Source organism: Venustampulla echinocandica, assembly GCF_003357145.1.
Source record: "Venustampulla echinocandica strain BP 5553 chromosome Unknown scaffold_5, whole genome shotgun sequence".
Lineage (NCBI taxonomy): Eukaryota > Fungi > Ascomycota > Leotiomycetes > Helotiales > Pleuroascaceae > Venustampulla > Venustampulla echinocandica.
In genome coordinates, this window is record NW_022474210.1 from 322,693 (window position 1) to 337,789 (window position 15,097).

A 15,097-nucleotide genomic window follows, 5' to 3' on the forward strand; every position below is an offset into this window, starting at 1 on the left:
ATTACCCCTCCCGACCACCTAAAATATCTTGCCTGACACGAGGCTGACACCCAATCCCCGATATTTAATATTTAAATGGTGACTCCCTCGTATTCCCGAGAAATCATTGTCCAGCTTGCAAACGATTGCCAGGAATATCCCCCAGATCAAAATGATAACCATAAGTCAGTGTCGCTCCCACAATGCCCTACTCCCTCCCAAGGCTGACTCCGCGCTTGCACTCTAGAAGTACCATGCTCCTCAGCAAACATTGGCCCGGGCTTCGATGTCATTGGCCTTGCGCTGTCGATATGGCTCGAGCTCCGCGTTGAGGTCGAGGACAAACCTACCAAGGCACCCCTCAACTGCGTGATTACCTACGAGGGCGAAGGCGCAGAAGAGGTGCCGTTAAGCGCTGATGCAAATCTCATTACGAGGACGGCGTTATACGTCCTCAGAAGCTATGGACAGAGAGCATTCCCTGCTGAGACCAGGGTTCACATCATCAACCCTATCCCCCTTGGCCGTGGCTTGGGCTCTTCGGGTGCGGCGGTGGTGGCAGGTGTCGCGCTGGGGAACGAAGTGGGGAAACTTGGATTGTCGAAAGCCCGCATGCTGGATTATTGTCTGATGATCGGTTTGTTGGACCCTTGAAACATATGCGGAATTTAACTGATCCTCTGCTGTAGAGCGCCATCCGGATAACGTTGCAGCGGCGTTGTATGGAGGATTCGTGGGGACATATCTCAATGACCTAAGCCCTGAAGACACCGAACGCAAAGAAATTCCTCTCAGCGAGGTCCTCCCCGCCCCAGCAGGAGGTATTGATACTGGCGAAACTCCGCCTCAGCCGCCAATCGGAATCGGCCACTATATGAAGTTCCCCTGGGCCAAGGAGATCAAGGCAATTGCGATCATTCCCCACTTCGAAGTAGCGACTGCAGAGGCACGAGGTGTGCTTCCTGCTTCATACTCGAGACAAGATGTAGTCTTCAATCTGCAACGGATAGCTCTTCTCCCGTCTGCTCTCGGAACCTCGCCTCCGAATGCAGAGCAAATATACCTAGCCATGCAAGATAAGGTCCACCAGCCGTATAGGAAAGGTCTTATCCCAGGTCTCCCGGAGATCTTGCAGTCTGTCACCCCAAAATCTCATCCTGGACTTTGCGGTATATGTCTCTCTGGAGCCGGGCCCACAATCCTGGCTCTGGCAACGGAAAACTTCGAAGCAATTGCGGAAGCCATATTGGAGATGTTCAAACAAAAGAATCTCGAATGTCGATGGGAATTATTAGAACCAGCGGAAGATGGCACCACAGTTACCTATAGCTGATAGTAGTAACCCCTGAAGAAACACCAATGATGGTTGAATATATTATCGATTCGCCCTTCTTTCTGCAACAATGAATTGCAATTCCAGCCAAGGAATATCGGTACACAAATCCCATCTCCTTAAACCATAAACAACCGCTAGAGCCATTCGAGCTCGGTGATATCGTATTAGCCACTCCCTAACGCCCCGTAAACAGCAAACTTATATAGACAATTCCGTAAAGACATAACTATCTACCCAACACAGCTATCCAAGGCCGCCCCAAGCACCTCTAATCCTCCTCGCTAGCTGTATATCTTTTTGCATAATCGTGACTCGCTTCGCATGTATCGCACACAGATTTGTATCTTCGAAAAGGTGGACTAGAAACGCTTCCGCCGCTTCTTGCAGCGCCATTATCGCTTGGGACTGCCATCGCATGTCTAGTCCCACTGGCCGCAAAGTTATTGCAATCTCTCGAACCTATTCGCACTCCATTAGACATGACCTTCCTTCATCTGGGAATGACGACTTACGAGGCGCGAGAATGGCAGCTTTGACATTAGTAATTCCGTCGAGTTTTGATACCGCCTGATTTCCTTCAGCGCGCCTGTTCCCGGTCGGTATCGGCGCCTCTTGCGCGCTGCTGGTAATGGATCGCCGGCTGTACCATAATACTATTAGCATCTTATATTCCCTAGACTTATAGTTGATTTGGGAATGGGCGCCTAGTTAGACTCACGTTCAACACCGCCACTATGTCTCTTATGCCGTATCTTCTGCTCGGGTCTCCTTATTAGGGTTGCTGTTTTGGGCGGCATCTTGACAAAAAAGGTAATATGTGTATTGCAATACTCATGCAATGGCACAAATGCGAGATAGAGCTTGGTGGAAAGCTACGATGCGTGTTGCGACCGGTTGGGGGGTATTATTGACGTGGCTGGTATTGACGGATTCAACAGACGCGTTGCGCTCCGTCGCGAGAGCTTCTGGAAAAAGTGTGGCTGAAGCTCCGAAAATGCCCAATTCAACTTTTTAACGTCAAGTTATAATTTTCGATAGTGCCCATAGACCGTAGATAAGAGTAAAATTATTATGGATTCTAGAATAAAAGTCCTTTGCGACGTCTTCGCAGCTTTGATACTGCTTCATCGTGGTGGTCGTTGGCCGAGAGAATGTTGTGCACTTAGTGGGGTGTGGCTGGAGATGTGGCTGGAACATACGACGCACGGCGCAGTTGTTATCAGAGGAAAATAAGTAATTCTCAGGACTAGGAGGCTGTAGGTCAACTATCTCCAGACCTCTAGCTCTTAACAATATCTTAATTACAAAAATATATCATCAATTCTATTAAGCAGACCTCCTTTCGTAAAAATAATATCAAATTTTATTCATACACATACTTACAATTCGTAATTCCAACTTACCCCCAGTATGGCTCATCCCAAATCTCATCAATAGTAGCTCGCTTTGCTGGATCAAGATTCATAATCCTGCATAACATGCTCTTCGCTCTAGCATTAATATTCGGGAAGTCATTTTCCTGCTAGTTCGAGAGGTAAAAACTTGGGTCTGCTCCCGCAACCCCTTCTGCTACTTGGCCCAGGACGGTTTGCCATGTCTCATCAGCGGAATGTTTTAAGAGTCCCTCAGAAAGCGGGCCAAAGTACACTATATCCCGGCCTAAAACCTCAATTTCGGGCTCAACTTTCCTCTCCTATAGCTCCTGGTGGTCAACTGCCATGATCTCTCTGCCTGTGAGAGTGTATGTACACTAAGCATGAGTTTTAGCATAAGCTCTCCTGTCAGCATCAAGGCTCACTTACCACAAGTCCAAACGAAAACACATCCGATGGTTTACCTATTCTCTGGCCCGTTTGTGCTTTTGGACTACGCCACATAAAATTTCCTAGCCTCTGCATACCGGGGATCCGGAGTAATATATTGCCTTTTAGTTTCAGGGAGACGTCGAGATCAATCAACGCTACTCTTTCTATTTGAACTTGGCCCTGCTCGTCTAGATTCCAGTCGACCATGACATTGCCAGGTTTCACATCTAGGGAGAAATGATCAGCGGAGCAGTCAGCTTGCCAGAATCTCACGCTAACCCTCGCATACCTGATTGTCAGAGCATTAGAGCGGCATGATCGCTTGGCGCTTGGCGCTTGGCGGGGATGACACTCGCTGGAACCGCGTCGGATCATCCCATCTCATCCCTGTTCGACAACGTTCTTCTTTCCCATTCTTACTTTTTGACATCCAGAGAGTAGAAAATGGCTCCCTCCATTGCCTCGTGCCTCAGGACGGCCGTCATCCAATTTCTTGGGCCTCCCTCCATCTCCCGTCTCATGTCCTCCCAGCCTCTTGCTCCATGCTCTCTCTATCTTTTTAGGTATCAGCTTATTTTAAAGAACAAAATTCCATAACTCTCTTACTCGATAATCAAATAAACAATTTTGGTTTTTACCAAGATCAAGAACCTTGCACTCGCAATTTATTTGACATCATCCCTTCAAAACTTTCTACCTGCTAGATCATTCTCCCACGCACTCTCAACACCCATCATTCCGGGTTGGAGTCTTTTGCAACTGCACATTACAACGAAGAACCGCAAGGCTCAGGGAATATTTCTCCAGAGCTCTATTAAGATGCCTTCCGATCTCTCATTACCACGTTCGCCAGGGTCTACGTTGACGGAAGACGAAGATATGGTTGACGTCGAATCCAACGGGCTATATCTAGATCTTGCTCCCTTCGGTCTAGAGCATATCCATGACTATGAGCCTGGTGGCCACCATCCTGTCCACTTGGGCGATGTATATGGCAATAACGGGCGGTACCGTGTCATCCATAAGCTTGGCCACGGCGGCTTTGCTAATGTTTGGCTCAGTCGGGATACTGAGGCGAAAGAGGCAACCAAATATGTTGCTTTGAAGATTTTGATGGCCGAGACATCCAGTGATGATTGCTCCGAGCTCCGAGTGAACCAGCTCAAAGCTGCTCACATCGAAAATACACCTAAAGGCGATGGCGCCGAGTCCATTTGCCTCCCACTGGACCACTTTAAGATCCATGGGCCGAATGGGAACCATAGCTCCTTTGTGTATCCTGTTCTTGGCCCAAATGTATCTCTAGGCTTGTTTTCTGCGTCTGCAGATCCGGACAAGGACTTGAGAAGCCTTAGTCTGCAAGTTGTGAAGGCTGTCAGATTTCTTCACAGCCAAGGAATATGTCATGGTGGTGAGTAGAGCCAGTTTCAATCCTTCTTCCTCTATCGGGCATCAGTGAATGCTAACCAGGGATTAGATATTACACCAAGCAACGTCCTTCATCGCACAACTGGGCTCGATGGACTCAATGAAGCCGAAGTCCTACAGATATTAGGCAGCCCGGTTGTGAATCCTGTTTTAAATGAATCCAAGGAGTGCCATTATGAACCCACTGCACCTCAGTACCTCGTTTATCCAGTGAACTGGTGGGATGTTGATACCCAGTTTATAAGCAAAGAATCATGTCTTATCGATTTCGGCGAGTCCTTCGAAATTTCGCAACCTCCCGACGATCTTGGTATTCCCGGACCGTATCGCTCTCCAGAGTTGATTCTCGACAAAGAAGCTGGTTTTGGTTCAGACATTTGGGCACTAGGGTGTAGTCTATTCGAGATCCAAACTGGCAGAAAGCTGTTTAGCCCATTTGACGATGAAGATAACGACTATTTAGACGCCTTTGTTCAAGTCTTAGGTAAACTTCCTGAGCCATGGTGGTCTACGACCTGGGAGGATCGGAGAAGAATGTACAAGGATGAAGTCGACGAGCAGGGCCTTGCCGTTGCTGCTCTAGAATCTGAGCCAGGTAAAGATGACCCAGGGGCGAAGAAGAGAGTTTTCACGAGTACTATTCATCCAGCTGTTGCTAGTGATGCTCGATCATTGCAGGTTACTATTGCTCCTGGGCTCTGGTACATGTCAGATCATCAACCCGATGGAGATCGTCATCGGGATATCTCCCAGACAGAGCAAGAACTCTTTGCAGATCTTCTAGGGCGGTTATTGGAGTACAAGCCGGAAGACCGTATATCTGCTAAAGATGCGATAAACCATGGGTGGTTTAAACTATGAATGTTCTCTGTCACTTATGAAATGCCCAAGGAAATTGGCTTACTTGCTTTCAAAGCTATTAAGGTGCTCTCGAAGGAAGGAGATCTCGTTAACTGCTTTCTCCTGTATTTCCAAATACAACGCTCAATTAAAACGCCATCAAAAATCGTGCAATCCAAGCGATCCAAGCGAGGGTGTTGTGCTACGGGCAGGCGGCGTACATGTATTAGTAAACTGGAGTATATTCGCAACTTTATGTTGTGTAGCCAAGCCGACACTCACACCGTTGATTTTTGGAAGCTATTCATCGGCAGACCGTATCTTTTAATTAAGCTTATAGATTTATCCTATGCCATGTAGAAGAGATTCCATCTACTTCGTACTTCGTGCTTCTTACCTAGAAACATGTTGGCCCCTAAACTTACCGCGCCACGGGTGGGCGCGGGTGATTCGGCGCGGTGGGGGCGGCGGGCGCATATCTAATCGCCGAAGATGACACTTCAATCATTCCATTGTTCCGTTTGAACAACATTTTGGAATCTCCATTACTTATTTGAAATCCCTCACGTCTTTTCAATGCGTGGCTTTTGCAACTAAGTTCAGCTTCACACCTGGAAATCAACAAAAACACCGCGCCGCAGAAGAAAACAGACACACGCGGACACCATAACCATAGCTCACCACAAGCGCATCACCTCGCGATGGATCAAATGATGGGTGGAGGCGATGGCGGAATGGTCGGCCAGGCGGGATTTCCCCTCGAGACATGGTTCTGGGAAATGCCTCTATGTACAAGATGGTGGACGACAGCCACTGTGCTTACTAGCCTTCTGGTACAATGTGATATCGTTGGGCCGTTCCAGCTATACTATAGCTTTCGAACCGTCTTCTTCAGACATCAGGTAAGTAAAACTACACCTCCACCCATCCAGATCTATTTCCGCCAAAGCTGACTTGTATTTGATAGTATTGGCGCCTCCTTACCACGTTTTTATACTTCGGTCCCCTGTCCCTAGACCTCGTCTTCCACGTCTTCTTCCTTCAACGATATTCGCGATTGCTAGAAGAATCAGCTGGTCGTTCGCCAGCACACTTCTCGTGGCTATTGCTATATGCGACTACCTGTTTGATCTGTCTATCGCCAATGGTGTCGATGATATTCCTTGGACATCCACTCTCTTCAACCCTCGTTTACATTTGGTCAAGGCGCAACCCAGATACCAGGCTGAGTTTCTTGGGACTACTGGTGTTCACTGCTCCATACCTCCCATGGGTGTTGATGGGCTTCAGTTTGATTGTGCATGGCACGATTCCTAAGGATGAGATTATGGGAGTCGTTATTGGACATGTGTGGTATTTCTTCTCGGATGTGTATCCTCCCCTACACAACGGCTCTCGCCCATTCGATCCTCCGATGTGGTGGAGACGCATATTTGAAGGAAGGCCACGAGAGGAGACAGCTGATGCTATCAACAATGATATTGTAGCCGCTGCGGCCCCTGCCCCCGAAGTACGATAAGCTTTTGGCAGGAATGAGCGCTTAGTGAAAAGCATATAATTGGAGTTTGATAGGCGCAAGGTGCATTGGACGATGGACATGATGTATATTATTTTCAACGGGGACATGCCGCATGGGTTGCTAGGGACGGATATAACAGATAAATGATACCACATTTTTATACATCTTGCATCTGCTCTTGCTCGGTTTGGTTCGGATTACTGTCTGCTCGCCCAGCATCCTCACCCTCTTCTTCCTTACGCTCCTCTTCCTTCTCTTCGAGCTGGGCGTCGGGAGCAATCGGGAAATGCAAGTGCTTCCAATCCTCCAACTCCTCAATGATAGACCTAAGGCGATCCCGAATACTCTCAATAGCATAACTCCCAAGTAGCAGCCTTAAGGGTGGATAGGAACAGTGGCCAAGCTGCCAAACCAATTCCGCACATTTCACAGCACTTGTAGGTTGCTTATCCCCCAACCACTGCACCATCCTTTTCGCATGCAGAGCCGGCGACGTAGCCTGCGAATACGGCTCACTCGCCGGCTTGATCAAGAAATGGCCCCAGGTCGGCAACGGACTCTTATCCCAATCCGGCTCATCCCTCCTTACCAATCCAGGCTCGACCAGCGTAGCCTTGATATTAAAAGCATCAACCTCATAAAGCATAGCTTCGATAAACCCCTCAACCGCATACTTCGTCGCACAATAAGGCCCCAGTCCCGGGACACCCAGGGCCCCAGAGGTAGAGCTGAAAATCACATATCTTCCCGCACCTTGCTCTCTAAAATACGGCAGGCTCAATTGTATGATATGTAGCGTCCCCATGAAGTTCGTCTCAAACTGGTTGCGTACCTCATGGTCATCCTGATCCTCACACGCACCGATGACTCCGTACCCGGAACAGTTAACTATCACGTCCACATGCCCAAAGTTCTGGATTGATTGCTCGAGCACTTCTTGGACGGACTCGCGAGCCCGGACGTCGCAGAGGAGACCGTGGCAGTTTTCGTGCCAGCCTTTCATGGATGCGAGCGTGTTCTCGAAGACGCGCCCCACGGCCACGACGAGATCCCCTTGGTTTAGACATGACTTTACAAGGCTTCGCCCCATATGGCCTGTGGCCCCGAATACCTGAGTTACGTCAGCTATGTACAATTCGTGATACGTGACACTATTCGGAATTGAGGCGTCTGTTCGCCGCGGTGACGTAGAGTAGATCTACCAGCTCTTTCAAAAACGAGACTTGATTGAACAGTGTTTATATGCCCAGAGGACTAGAGGAATCACTCGATATATAAAAGTCACTGCGACTTACGACCCATACAAGCTGCTTCGGCGGATTCCCCAGCCCAGGCGGGTCGCAGCTCAGCGGTAGTTGTAACATGGTTTTGCCGCTGTCTGACGGCGACGAGATGACTCCATTTTGATCTGGATCAAGGCGACCTCTATCTTGGGATTCCATTAGGTCGCGCGTGGAATGTAGTATGCCCGGTGGCGTTCATTGGCTGCATATCATGATCGCGTTGATGGTTGTGTTGTCTCGCTGTCCCATTTGCTTGCGAGTGGCTTTGGCGCGGGGTCTTGACGATGTGGCGTCGATCTGCGGAGTACAGAGTATGCAGTAGGGAGGGGGGGGGTTGGGTTGGGGAAGTGGAGCGTCGCAGCGTGGAGCAGGCGAGGCAGCTTAGTGGTTAGCCTTATAAAAAGGAAAGCCGCAATGGCATATTCCCAACAGATCGTTCAAGATGCTTTGAATTAAAAACTAGAAGTTCGATATATACTACGTGCGCGATCTTAAGTTGACGTCCTAAAATTTCGGGATACCCTTCCTCCTGGTGGTTTTCGAGGAATTGCCGGATAGTTTTAGATATCACCCTCCAAGCCCCAAGCCCCAAGTCATACATTTCATAATTCATATACCAATGCTGACTATGACCTATTGGCTTGGAATAGCCTGCCGAGTCTGCAAGTATTCTTTACGGAATGGGTTGACGTCGACTTCCGGCCCACGATTCAGCGGCGTCCACTTTGGCTCCTCCTTGAAAAGCCTCATAGCCACGATATACTGCTTGATATTAGCGATCAGAGCATCTAAACCTAGATTCCTCACTCACGTTGTTCGTATCCGTGGTAAATCGATGATAAATCCCCGCAGGAAGTATCTAAACCAGTAGTCAGAATCCAGTTTCCACAAAAGGAGCGTCACGGAACCCTACAATCAAGTCATCCTTCTCCAAATATATCCTCACCCACTCGTCGCCCTCACTCCTCACGTCAAAGAACCCAGCCCCGTCCCTAATATACCGAATCTCCTCATCTTCGTGCAAATGCTCATGAAAGAACGACTTGACCTTCTCCTCGTAAACATCGCCCATCTTCTCCGGAGAAACGGTAATTACATCGCGGTTCTTGTAACTCCTCTCTTCTGCCAGCTTATCGACATCTTTCTCGTCTGCGAAGCGGCAGTATAGGACGCCGAGCTGTGACAGGTATTCCGCGTGGACTTCTCGGCCGGAGTCGTGGGGCTGGCGTTGATCGCCCTATGTTTTATTGCTTAGCTAGGTTTGCTTCAGAAAAGTTGTCGGAGTTAGAGCTCATACCGCTTCGTTGTCGTACCAGTATGCTCTCATTTTGACGCTCCCTGTTGAATAACTTTAAAGCTGGTTGATTGTCTGGATTTGAAATCTAAAGAGAGTTCGTTTCTGCACGGCTGTTCCCAAGCACGTAATCATTTATCGGTATCGATCGGCGCAGGGATGCTGCGATCGTCTGGGGGGTTCGAGTCACGTGTATATATCTTGGCGGTCATCCATCGTCCCTTCCAAATTGGGTAGGCAGAACGCGGTATGTTTGCTGGGAGTTAAGTATTAAAATAAGAAGTTTCCTCATAACAACCGGCAACCTGGCTCATCGGGAGACCAGCTCGAACACCAATACGGACGAATTCCCAAACACCAATATTCTGATGCAGCTAATCCCCCCGGGGTGAAGCTAAAATCGCAACTGTGCAATAACCACCGAGGAGTACAGATTGGACAGGGGAAACGGCTCTAGATCTCGACTAAGTCCTGTCTAGGGGAGGATGTAGAGTAAGCCTGGGTGACCAGGATTACTCGAACCTTTTTGCCATTTATTTCTTTTTTTAATCCTTTTATATCACTTTCTTTTTGTCGCGTTGTTGTTTGACTTCCATTTTAGGCGAGTAATTGTGGGTCTGACGGTAGTTAAGCGACCTCCTGACGTTTTGTTGGAGAGGGGGAATGAACCGTCCTTGTATAAGTTTTCTTAATAAAATTTTAACTCAATTCGATCTTGCGATTTATATATCCTATTACATTACTCTATCAAGCCTAGAATGGGAGCTTAGTAAAATCTGATACGGAGGCACTAAGAGTACGGTACGTCGATGTGCGATTTTACATTTGTCGATTTTCGAAAATGCGCTCCCGAACGACTGCTCCGGTTGGGAGGTACGCAATACGAAGCGCACCATGCATATTACTACCACTCTCCTGATAGCATATGGTGCGACATGAAGGGATGGAAAAGGGCAGCTATGTCCATCGTTCTCTCTGGTCACACCTCCAGCGATTTCCCTCCGTCTTCACAATTTCTCGCCTCACTCGCTTTATTTTGTAGTATAAGGTAGATAGGTTGGCCGAAAGCAGTTGTACCTTTGAATTTGAAAGAGCTCCTGCAACCTTACATCTAGCTGTGGCAGCCTCTGGCGTATTTGTACTGGTGTAAGAGATGAGAAGCTCCGTGCCGTGTGCTGGCATAGCTAATCAGGTCGTCCCGATCTGCTCTAGAACCTTTCAAGCGGTCTACGTGGAATTCGTAGGCGCACGTTTGCGGCATATTATTCTACTCTCGGCGCGGTAACATCGAGTTCTATAGACGGTGCTGTTGCTATGTAATGGACTCTAGTAGCAGGCCATCATTTTGCTGCATTCAGGAAGCATGGACGCTGGTGCCTTGCTTGGTCGTAATGGCAAGTGGAACGGTCCTTGAACTTGGGCCAGGTTCGGGAAATCAGTTTCCTCGATTTGATCGCAGTGCTGCTTCCCGCATCTACGGTATTGAGCTAAATGAGTATTTGTTCATCCAGGTATGCGATAAGACAATTAACTAGCATGGTCTCGGCGACATCTACGTTCCAACCAACGCCGCTCTCGAAGACGATAAAATTCTAGAATTTTGGGACATTAACACGAGAAGTATCGACACAGTTGTATGTATGCAAGTCCTATGCTCGGTCCCGGATCCGGCCAGAGCTGCAAAGCACATTTACCGGCTACCAAGGCCAGCGGCCAGCTATTGTTCTACGAACATCGGGCTAGTTGTGATACTGTGACGAGACAAGTACAGGGTAAGTCGGCCATGGGCTCCCTAAAACAGGCGATGGGATGTAAGCTTATCGCTTGCAGGATGCTAGAACCTAATTTAAACCCCTCTAATCGGTGGTCACCACCTTGGTCGAGATATTGAGCGGGCAGTAGTAAACGCAGGAGATTGGGGGATTGTAGAACTAGGATACGGTAATGACTAGCCGTGGCACTTGATGCCGAGAGTTTGAGGAAGATTCGTTAAGCCGTAGTTCTACAATTTGCGCTACTAAGAAAGATAGCTGCGGACTTTACTCGAAGTCGACTAGGACAGGCTAAGGAGCTGGATTAGCAATTTCTGGTTTACTGTACTGCACGATGCATTAATTCATATTGTAGGAAGTAGCTATAAGTCTCTGGCTGCAAGGAAGTGTATGGTATATATGGACGCATTTTTCTGCTACTATAGAGGGAAACAAATCGGATTAGGAGTCTGCATCTGTAGAACTAGGGAGGGTTGTGTTAAAATCACCGAATAACCGCTCGTTAAATACAGGCCAAGTATAAGTCACATTGAGGCCTACGATTACTAGTCAGTAGACACTAGACACCAGATCGCCGAGTGGCCGAACTGCTAGAGCCAGGTACCAGTTACTTGAGCTAGTTGCTAGAGTAAAGGGTAGATAGAATGCCGGGCATATTATCGAGTAGAGAGGTAGGAACATAATAAACATGCTGATGTTTGGAACTTGGGCATTGGCTACGGAGCAAGGGCAACGGGTACAAACTCAATGGAAAGCACTATAAATATAGAATGGACTTAGGAATAGTATTATATTTGCCCAGATCGGCTACTCCTAGGACTGTGCGTTAGTTCAGAGATTTGCTAGATTCGCCAGCGTGGCGTACTTTACCCGCTTTTACTTGTAAATAATAGGGGCTTCCTCAGTGAGTGTATACCTGATGGAGGTATGGGATTTCTGTTTCCATCCGTCTTGATGTTCATAGAAAGTGGTAAAGTGGTAATTCATTCTACAGCTTTAAACGTCAATCACATCAAACTCAGATATTTGGTACTAAACGAGGGCTATAAAGATCAATTTGTCTCCTCTCTAATATCATAAGCCCTTCACCAAACACGCGGTGATTGCGTAAATCATAAACCCTACTGCCCCAGGGGGCGACAAGAAGAAAAGGTCCAAATGAGCGACGATCTGATTATCCGAAAAAGGCAAAATGCACGCAGAACTCTAAAAAACCAGAAGGCAGGGAAATAATTTCGTACGACCCAAAACAATTGAGAATCCTCATCATATATTTCATCCAATCTAGACTCTCTCGGAAGATATTTGTCGTGTAATTCATGCTCGCCATTCTGCGGCCCTAACGCGGTGGTTGGGGCCTGCGGCTGCAGACGAGGCAGGTTCTGCGGCGGCTTTTTTAGACGGGGCAGGTTCTGCGGCAGCTTTTTGAGACGGGGCAGGGTCTGCGGCAGCTTTTTGAGTCGGGGCAGGGTCTGCGGCGGCTTTTTTGGTGCTCGGTGAGACCTGGGGCACTGGTGGAGAGATAGACGGTGGCGCAGAAGGAGACGGCTGGATGTTGATACTGGATGGTCCAGGTAAGGAATAGGTCCAGCCCCCCTTGCTAACGGAAGAGGATGGAGTTGGGCTTGTAGAGGAGCCCTTTGGGCTCGAAGAGGATGGAGTTGGGCTTGTAGAGGAGCCCTTTGGGCTCGAAGAGGACGAAGTTGGGCTTGTAGAGGAGCTCTTTGTGCTCGAGGAGGACGAGGTTGGGTTTGTGGAAGTTGATGAGCTTTTGCTGCTAGAAGATCCCGTTGAGCTTGAAGAGGACGAAGAGGTTTTGCTACTCGACGACGATGATCCTGTTGAGCTTGAGGATGAAGAACTCTTGCTGCTAGAGGAGGATCCAGTGGAGCTAGAGGATGAAGAAGACTTGCTGCTGCTGGAGGATCCCGTGGAGCTCGAAGATGACGAACTACTACTCACCTCCGTGCTGGATGATGAGGAGGTTGAAGATGACAACGTGGTCGAGGAGCTGGTGTATGTTGATATAATAGTAGTAGGTGGAGGTGGTGGTGGTAACGGGGTGTAGGTAGGCACCTCTGTCTTCGTAATTGTAACAGTCACCGTCTCTCCGTAGTTGTTCACAACTATGTTGATAGCCACGATGTTGATAGTCACTATGATATTCTTCTGGAAAACCGCAACGGTGCAATCGTGGCTTCCATGCCCAACAGGGTAGACCCAAACTGTAGTGTAAGAGACGCCATAATCGCAGGATGTGACGTATCCATATTTTGTCGTGATGTATGGAGGAATATAAGGGACAAGATTGTAATTCGGATTTGGGGCAGGAGTCGGGGCAGGAGCGAGCTGTTGAGGGCTATCCACCGTTATCGTTTCATAGATCGTTTGATAAATGGTGGAGGGAGGAGCAGGAGCACAATTAGCCGGGTCGTATGCAGCTACTAGAGAGGAAAGCGCAACGGCAGCGAGGATGGAGAACCTCATGTTGCAAAATACTGGTAGAGTATAAGGGAATAATTGGGCAAAAAGAATGCCTTGGGATGTTTGAGAGGGATATAACGAGAGCAGTTGATGGTCAGACGAAAGAGATCGACTGATCAAGCGATTGTCCTTAAGAAATAGCAGTAGAGCAAGAAGTAATAAATGAGAAGCGGAGCGAGATGATGAGAAAAGTATAGAACGATCATCTATTAAAGTATATATATTCATTCGCACTATTATTCTGGCCGGTTGTGGAGCCCAACTCACTTCACCTCTACTTTATCGAGTCATTCCAGTTGAAGCACTAGTGCCAGTTCGATATCGGGGCACTGCCGACGAAAATAACTATGTCTCTCGTGTTAAACAGCCACCACCCAAGGTTTTGCTGTGCACTCGCACCTGCACCGGTAGTGACGACTCACTGTTCGGCTTGCAGTATCTTAGGGCGAGAATGAGTGAGACATGGTGAGTGGGTGAGAGCGAACGGGAATTTCCCATCTGACAACACGCTATTCAGCCTCTGGGCAACTGCGGTCGCAGCTGGATAGTTGAGCCATCTCAAGCCATCCACGAGGCTGAAACGTGGTTATGAAAGAGAAGCGTTGGCTTGAGGGTTGGTAGGGCTGAGCCACTAAGCGACCCGGGCTGGAGTAGCCATTGGCCCTTATAGTCCCCGACTATTTTTGGGATGCTGGGCTTGCACCACGCCAGGCTGTGGAATCACACCGCAAAACCTCATAAGAGCGAAGACTTGCATATCAGCTGGTTTTTGAGCCTCGTGTTTTCAGGATTCTTTGGGCACGCGTTTTTGGGCTTGGATCCCGCCACATAAATCATGTAAATAAAACACTCTCTCTAGTGAAGCGACCAAATGGACTAAATAGTTTAAACAGGCAATTTGGTAGTCTCGAAAGGATGAGGGACGCCTCTCGACGGGGATTTGGCGGGGTTGAGCGGGCCTTAGGGGAAAAGGAAACGGGAAGCTAGAGTAGGAATCTCGAAATATTGGCGCACAGCTTCGGAATATCCCAACGATGTCTCAAAAACATCGCATGTGATATCTTGGCAGAATCATAATCCAGTGCCCACCAATGGGCTAGCTGGCGGAGGAATATATAGAAACAAGATTTACCTCAATTAAGTAAGACACACTTTGCTCTTTGATACTATTTAGGATCAGTCTACCGTTATCGATGAATAACGCAGGAGCCGGTATCACTGGATGCCCTTTGACCGTCCAGGAAGTCTGGCGAATTAGCTTCAGACTAGGCGCTGTGCCAGTTCAGGTGCACCCTCCAGCACTGGAGGACAGAAGCTGTAGGATTCGGAACCTTGTAAGATATCGGCCATAGCAATG

At 48.3% G+C, this 15,097-nt stretch overlaps 8 protein-coding genes across 8 annotated transcripts; 3 read left to right on the top strand and 5 right to left on the bottom strand.

Annotated features, from left to right (window-relative positions):
• Positions 1-151: 151 nt before the first annotated feature.
• On the top strand, positions 152-1,312 carry BP5553_07009 (Ribosomal protein S5 2-like protein; the record flags this gene model as incomplete). The annotated part of the gene is made up of 3 exons (XM_032015632.1): positions 152-164; positions 227-616; positions 669-1,312. The coding sequence occupies 3 exons, from the start codon at positions 152-154 to the stop codon at positions 1,310-1,312; spliced, it is 1,047 nt and encodes a 348-aa protein (XP_031867901.1).
• A 271-nt stretch (positions 1,313-1,583) lies between these two features.
• Positions 1,584-2,112, bottom strand: BP5553_07010 (uncharacterized protein; the record flags this gene model as incomplete). The annotated part of the gene is made up of 3 exons (XM_032015633.1): positions 1,584-1,774; positions 1,828-1,968; positions 2,034-2,112. The coding sequence occupies 3 exons, from the start codon at positions 2,110-2,112 to the stop codon at positions 1,584-1,586; spliced, it is 411 nt and encodes a 136-aa protein (XP_031867902.1).
• Positions 2,113-3,008: 896 nt separating this feature from the next.
• BP5553_07011 (uncharacterized protein) lies at positions 3,009-3,578 on the bottom strand (the record flags this gene model as incomplete). The annotated part of the gene is made up of 3 exons (XM_032015634.1): positions 3,009-3,065; positions 3,118-3,409; positions 3,541-3,578. The coding sequence occupies 3 exons, from the start codon at positions 3,576-3,578 to the stop codon at positions 3,009-3,011; spliced, it is 387 nt and encodes a 128-aa protein (XP_031867903.1).
• A 361-nt stretch (positions 3,579-3,939) lies between these two features.
• Positions 3,940-5,409, top strand: BP5553_07012 (uncharacterized protein; the record flags this gene model as incomplete). The annotated part of the gene is made up of 2 exons (XM_032015635.1): positions 3,940-4,531; positions 4,598-5,409. 2 exons carry the CDS (start codon positions 3,940-3,942, stop codon positions 5,407-5,409), a joined length of 1,404 nt encoding a protein of 467 aa, XP_031867904.1.
• Positions 5,410-6,089: 680 nt separating this feature from the next.
• BP5553_07013 (Derlin) lies at positions 6,090-6,907 on the top strand (the record flags this gene model as incomplete). The annotated part of the gene is made up of 2 exons (XM_032015636.1): positions 6,090-6,290; positions 6,356-6,907. The coding sequence occupies 2 exons, from the start codon at positions 6,090-6,092 to the stop codon at positions 6,905-6,907; spliced, it is 753 nt and encodes a 250-aa protein (XP_031867905.1).
• Positions 6,908-7,064: 157 nt separating this feature from the next.
• On the bottom strand, positions 7,065-8,349 carry BP5553_07014 (NAD(P)-binding Rossmann-fold containing protein; the record flags this gene model as incomplete). The annotated part of the gene is made up of 2 exons (XM_032015637.1): positions 7,065-8,018; positions 8,203-8,349. 2 exons carry the CDS (start codon positions 8,347-8,349, stop codon positions 7,065-7,067), a joined length of 1,101 nt encoding a protein of 366 aa, XP_031867906.1.
• A 474-nt stretch (positions 8,350-8,823) lies between these two features.
• BP5553_07015 (1,2-dihydroxy-3-keto-5-methylthiopentene dioxygenase) lies at positions 8,824-9,517 on the bottom strand (the record flags this gene model as incomplete). The annotated part of the gene is made up of 4 exons (XM_032015638.1): positions 8,824-8,952; positions 9,002-9,049; positions 9,104-9,427; positions 9,488-9,517. The coding sequence occupies 4 exons, from the start codon at positions 9,515-9,517 to the stop codon at positions 8,824-8,826; spliced, it is 531 nt and encodes a 176-aa protein (XP_031867907.1).
• A 3,056-nt stretch (positions 9,518-12,573) lies between these two features.
• Positions 12,574-13,743, bottom strand: BP5553_07016 (uncharacterized protein; the record flags this gene model as incomplete). Its single annotated transcript, XM_032015639.1, has 1 exon — positions 12,574-13,743. The coding sequence occupies one exon, from the start codon at positions 13,741-13,743 to the stop codon at positions 12,574-12,576; it is 1,170 nt and encodes a 389-aa protein (XP_031867908.1).
• Positions 13,744-15,097: the final 1,354 nt, after the last annotated feature.